This window comes from Emys orbicularis, chromosome 1 (assembly GCF_028017835.1).
Source record: "Emys orbicularis isolate rEmyOrb1 chromosome 1, rEmyOrb1.hap1, whole genome shotgun sequence".
In the NCBI taxonomy this organism is placed as follows: domain Eukaryota; kingdom Metazoa; phylum Chordata; order Testudines; family Emydidae; genus Emys; species Emys orbicularis.
In genome coordinates, this window is record NC_088683.1 from 370,956,837 (window position 1) to 370,963,436 (window position 6,600).

At 45.8% G+C, this 6,600-nt stretch overlaps 1 protein-coding gene across 1 annotated transcript; it reads left to right on the plus strand.

The window, feature by feature from the left end:
- Positions 1-2,238: 2,238 nt before the first annotated feature.
- Positions 2,239-3,186, plus strand: LOC135895487 (olfactory receptor 52K2-like). The gene has a single exon (XM_065423597.1). The coding sequence runs from the start codon at positions 2,239-2,241 to the stop codon at positions 3,184-3,186; it is 948 nt and encodes a 315-aa protein (XP_065279669.1).
- Positions 3,187-6,600: the final 3,414 nt, after the last annotated feature.

Genomic DNA, 6,600 nt, shown 5'->3' on the forward strand with positions numbered 1-6,600 from the left:
GCCAGCTTCTGTGAGCAGGGCCTCCCTCTGGCTCACAGCTTAACTTTGCTTTATGTTAGCAAAGTCTTGACCATTACTTTAGTTCAGGCCTCAGGCCTCATACTGGGCCTCTGATAAGGGTTTATGTTTCAGGGCCTCATCTTACTACAGTGTGGTTGATCAGTCAGTACGTATTTCTGATGTTCGTAAATATAAGGTTCTACTATAGATAATGTTTAACACCTTCCTTGACTGCTAATGGATTGGAACATATTTCATCACTTTAAGTGATGTGAATACCTCATACAACTTCTTTCCAAAAGAGAACAAAACAGTTGGGGGTCGAATTGAGAAAAAGGGAAGGATCCAGTCAGAGGCTGAACTTTTCAGTCTAAGTACCATCGTTTATTGAATCAGAGTTGCTACAAGCTTGCAAGCTGTACTGCCCATTCCCCTCCTCCCTAACCCTGACGAGTCAGCCCAGATGTTTACTCGTGTTACCCTTTTATTGTAAGTATTAGCCCTCCCCCTACCCAGGTGGGCAGAACCGATCTCGGTCTTGCCCCAATAAATATTCTTTAATTACCCTGCCAATTCTCCGCACCTGTTTATTGTTTATTCCTGTCCTGACCTGTTTGCCTTATGGGTATAGTTTTTGAGCACTTGGATTTGATCTTTTGCAGTTGTGCGTACATCATGGGACTTTCCCTGCCTGTGTCTGCCGGCTCTTACCAGGCAGACTTGAGCATTTAGCCTTTTATCAACTTGTGATTACAGGGCTTCCTGTTATGTGCCTTCTGCTAGCGGCTTGCCAGCCAGCAATTACTCTTTGCACTTTACCAGATAGGGCTTGTGTCTAACCAAAGCAGCCCCCCGCAAAAAAATTATTGAATTTTTTTCCCTTTTCTGCAATGTTAGTAAGTTGACTTTTCCCTTTAGAAATTGGTCTGAACATTTTCTAGAATTTCTTTAGTTCTTTATCTTCTTAATAACCTCATTTTTGTGATCCTTAGCCCTAACAAGCATGGATTTTTCCCTGATGTGTTTAATGTCCCTGATCAATTTTCATAACTTCCAATTTGCATTGCTGGCTATTTACCGTTTCCCTAGTGTATTATATATTGCTTTTCTCTCCACCCCGAATTGCGGCCATCCCTTTGCCACTGAACCCGGTTTTTAGCCAAAGCTGTCCACTTTCTTGACTGTGGAATCATGGACATTTGGATTATATTAAACTCTTCTTAAAGAACTCCCAAGTTTCATTCCCTTTTTTCTTTCTACATTTTTTCTCCCAGTTTTCCTCACAATTTGCTTCAGCTTTCAGGAATTTGCACTTTTTCAGCATTCAGTCTCTATAGATATTACTGGCGGGAGCTGTTTTCTGTTTGTCCATTTCAACATTATCAGTTCCATCCTTTTATTTTGTTCTCCTTTATCATATGCCTCCTTCTTTGTCTCTTCTCTAAACTAAGTAGTCCCAGACTTTTCGGTCTATCCGTTTATGGCGACCTCTCCCATTCTCACAGCCTGTCTCAGAAATCCCCTTTCTAGCTGCTACATCATTTATAGAGATTGGGTGTCCAAAACTGAGCACATGTCCAGAGCAGGTTATTCTCCATCCCATTCCTTAGGCATCCGAACATTGTCTTTGTTTTGGGCACTGCTGTGAATGAACAGGTGTTTCTGTAGAGCTGCTATCAATGACAACCAGCTTTTTTCCCTGATGAGTGTTCTAGTTGGGATGTTTCCCCTGGCATATGTCTTGGCAAAAGTTTCCCCCCCCCACTCTCAGATTTTGAGCAACCGAGTAAATGGGGAACTCCCTACAGCACGGACTCTTTAGCCTGGCTTTCATTGCATTAAGGAACAATGATGAATAAACAGTATCTACACTTGTGTTTTCTGCTGGTGCCTATTAAGGTTTCCCAGACCATGATATGTAGGAATTATTGATGCATGGAGCAGCATCAGATATGGAATTGGCATTAGTAGGGTCAGTTGTTCATAATTCGTTTTTTGAATAATGAATGTTATTTTTCAATGCATAAAAAGTGACCAATCTGCTTCACCCATGAGAACATCCACCAGTAGTGCATGTAGTGTCTCATATTTACATTGTCTCTCCATCCAGGCATTTGTACTCTGACTATCACCCTAGAGCCTGGGCACATAGAAGAAGTCAGGGGAGGAGATACCATTCTACTGCTAATGTAGGAGACATCATTCTCCCTCAGAATTGAACACCTTCTCACCTCCTCCATGTCAGATTCCAACACAACCGACTTCACCAATCCCTCCACCTTCATCCTGCTGGGCATTCCTGGCATGGAAAAGGTCCATGTCTGGATCTCCATCCCCTTCTGCACCATGTACACTATAGCTGTTTTGGGGAACTTCACCATCCTGCTCATTATGAAGAGGGAGCCGAGCCTCCATGGGCCCATGTACCAGTTCCTCTGCATGCTGGCCGTCACTGACTTGGTCCTGTCCACGTCCACTCTACCCAAAACGCTGGGCATCTACTGGTTCAATTCCAGGGAAATTGATTTCAGTGCCTGCCTCACCCAGATGTACTTCATTCACTGCTTCTCAGTGATGGAGTCTGGGATCCTCGTGGCCATGGCTTTGGATCGTTATGTGGCCATCTGTGATCCCCTGAGACATTCCAGCATCCTGACAAACCCTGTGGTAGCCAAGATTGGCCTGGCTGTGGTGTTGCGCGGTGGCTTGCTCATACTGCCCTATCCCTTCCTGGCGAGGGGGTGGCCATATTGCAGAACCAACATCATTCTCCATACGCACTGCGAGCACATGGCTGTGGTGAAGCTGGCCTGCACTGACATCCGCATCAGTAGTTACTACAGCCTCTCTGTGGCATTGTCTGTGACCTTTTTGGATATATTTTTTATTGTTGTGTCATATACTCAGATCCTAAGGGTCATATTCAGTCTCCCCACAAAGGACGCCCGGCTCAAGACTTTTGGGACATGCAGCTCACACCTCTGTGTCATCTTAGCCTTTCACATCCCACGTCTCTTCTCCTTTCTCACACACCGATTTGGTCAGAATGTGCCCCTGCATTTCCAAATTCTCATTGCCAACGTGTACCTCCTGGTGCCCCCCATGCTAAACCCCATCATCTATGGAGTGAGGACCAAACAGATCCGGGAGAGGCTGCTTTGGCTTTTTACTCATAAAAGGACTTAAATATTTTATCATTGTGCTCTGGCTCTCAGACCGAGCTACCCGCAGAGCTGGCTGGTAACATGGTGCTGGGCTCTCTTTCCTGAGTCACCTTCTAGACAGTTTTACTGTGCTGTGTCAGCGTGACAAACCAGGGAATCAGTCTGTGTACAACTCCTTAACTCAGAGGGGTACTACCTTTCTAATTCATAGAATATCAGGGTTGGAAGGGACCTCAGGAGTTCATCTCATCCAACCCCCTGCTCAAAGCAGGACCAGTCACCAACTAAATCATCCCAGCCAGGGGTTTGTCAAGCCTGATCTTAAAAACATCTGGTAATGCCTGGTAACTGGACCGCTGAGGCCCTGCCTTCTCCCCTAACTCTTCCCCAAGTCCCCATCCCTGTTGCTCCCTGCTCTCACCACCCTGTCACTCTCTGGATCATCTCCACCTCTCTCCCCCACCACCCCAGTGAGGCTCCCTCCCTCTGCTCCAGGTTTGGACAGGAGCTGCTGTAGCCTGAGAAGAACAGGAGTACTTGTGGCATCTTAGAGACTAACAAATTTATTAGAGCATAAGCTTTCGTGGGCTACAACCCACTTCTTCGGATGGGTTGTAGCCCACGAAAGCTTATGCTCTAATAAATTTGTTAGTCTCTAAGGTGCCACAAGTACTCCTGTTCTTTTTGCGGATACAGACTAACACGGCTGCTACTCTGTAGCCTGAGAAGGAGTCTACAGTGAGTGCAGCAAGGACATGGCGACTGGGCAATCAGGAGCAGAGAGGAAAGCCAGGAAGCCATTCAAAAGCAGATGATGTTTGGGAATAGAGTTATGAATCAGGTGGGTGAGGCTGTGCATCATACAGTTTGTGGGCCCTAAAGCTCAGCTACAAAGTCCTGAGGGAAGGTGGAAGCATGTTTGACTTATTTCTTTAGCTTTCAGTTCCCTATTGTTCCTCCCAGCTGGGGGCCTGTAGCTGGCATTTTCCCTACAATGGGGATGGACTGGGAGCCTTTTGCTCTGAGCCTGGCCTCGAGGGCAAGGCAAGGGATCAACTTTGAAGCGAGCAGGACAACAACTGAGAAATGCAGAAAGATAAGCCCCTGCATTAGCTGGGAAGGAGGGATGCTGTGCAGAGGCCGGGGTGGCTTCGGTAGCTCACAGGGAGGGAGATAAACAGCACACCTGCCATTAGCCGGCTATTTACACACCTACAAGGAACCTTATCTGGAACTACAGGGCACCCATTGCCCTGGGGCTGAAGCTGAACAGTGAACCTGAGTCAAACATATGCGCCTCATGTTGAATAAGATTAGACTTTTCAGCTTGGAAAAGAGGTGACTAAGGGGAGATATGTTTACAGTCTATAAAATCATGACTGGTGAAGAGAAAGTAGATAAGGAAGTGTTGTTTACTACTTCTCATAACACAAGAACTAGGGGTCACCAAACGAAATTAATTGGCAGCAGGTTTAAAACCAATAAAAGGAAGTATTTCTTCACACAACACACAGTCAACCTGTGGAACTCCTTGCCAGAGGATGTTGTGAAGGCCAAGACTATAACAGGGTTAAAAAAGGAACTAGATAAATTCATGGAGGATAGATCCATCAATGGCTATTATCCAGGATGGGCAGGAATGGTGACCCTAGCCTCTGTTCGCCCGAAGCTTGGAATGGGTGACAGGGAATGGATCACTTGATGATTACCCTGGGTGTGTTTATGTAAATACAGTTTGCTCCTGCTTTGCTTAGATTTGCTAGATATTCAGCAGATGGAGCTCATGTTTTGCTCATTGTAATCAATTTAGCTGATGTTGGGTCACACATTATGTTAGTACTGAATGCAAGGATAGTGAAATATGGTTACCAGTGGGTAATTATTGTGGGAATAGAGAAAAGCAGGTCTGTGCTTAATCTGTTCCAAAGGAAGGAGGGGTCATGGTTAGCAGAAAATACCTTTTTAAGCAAGGGCTTGACTGTTAGAGCTCTGTGAGATTAAGAAGGGTGGGGGCAGGAATTCTGGTCAGAAGACTGCAGGGTCTCCCCAAGGGCATTCCCTAGACTGGTTTGACCTGTGCTCCCCACTTTTCAAAGAACAGAGCTAAATAGGCTTCATTAGGAGCCTTTTTGTTATTTTAATTGTGGCAGAGCTGTGTTTCTGCCCTGCCTGCCAAGAGCTAAAATCACTGGGAGCTGAAATCACTTGAGTTGGGACAGTCTTTCTGTCCAGCCTGCAAAAGAGCTAAACATTACTAAGAGACTTATATGCAGAAGTCACAGCTGAGAGATGGATGCAGTGGATGGTGACTGAGAGCCAGCAGGGCGGTGGCGGAAAGGTGCGATGAGCGACCAGCAGGGCAGCAGCAGAGAAGTGTGAAGTATGGCCAGCAGGATGGCGATGGAGGGGCGCAGCCACCAGGGTCACAGTGGAGTGGGTAAGATGCCTCTGGGAGATGAACTCAGCAGATGCACCTCTGATCTCCAGGTCTGCCCTGACCAAGGACAGCAACTGTGAGCAGGGTGCAGAGAAGGGTTGGGCATGTGAAGGGGACGCTTGGGTTGCTGGACTTAAGAAACAGAGGGGAAAAGGACACTGCCCAACCTACTGGGGGGGTCTTTTACTCATGGTTTATGTTTATGAAGCTCGTTTGTGGTGTTTTCCCAAATTAATGCCAAGTTATTTCCCTCCTTTTATTAAAGGTTTCTGTTCTACACTCAGAATCTCTGCTTGCGAGTAGGAAAGTATTGCCTCTCAGAGGCACCCAGGGGTGGTGTGTAAATTTCCCAGGTTACTGGGTCGGGGCTCGAGCCGGTTCTGTGCTGGTTGGAGGGAACCCCTAGATATTGAACCTGGCCCTGGCTGATGCTGGCTCCACCTGGCAGAATGGTTATATATACAGGTGCTAGAAGTCTAAATAATAAGATGGGTGAACTAGAGTGTCTTACATTAAATGAGGATATTAATATAATAGGCATCATGGAAACTTGGTGGAATGAGGATAATCAATGGGACATGGTAATACAAGGGTACAAAATATATTGTAAGGACAGAACAGGTCATGCTAGTGGAGATGTGGCACTATATGTGAAAGAAAGCATAGAATCAAATGAAGTAAAAATCTGAACTGAACAATACTATACCACAGAATCTCTATGGATAGTAATTCTATGCTCGAATAATAAGAACACGGCGGTAGGGATATATCACTGACCACTTGACCAGGATGGTGATTGTGACTGTGAAATGCTCAGGGAGATTAGAGAGGCTATTAAAATATAATAAAAAACCTTTAATAATAATGTGGGATTTCAACTATCCCCATATTGACTGGGTACATGTCACCTCAGGATGGGATGCAGAGATAAAGTTTCTTGACACCTCAAATGACTGCTTCTTAGAGCAGCTAATCTGGGAACCCACAACGGGAGAGGCA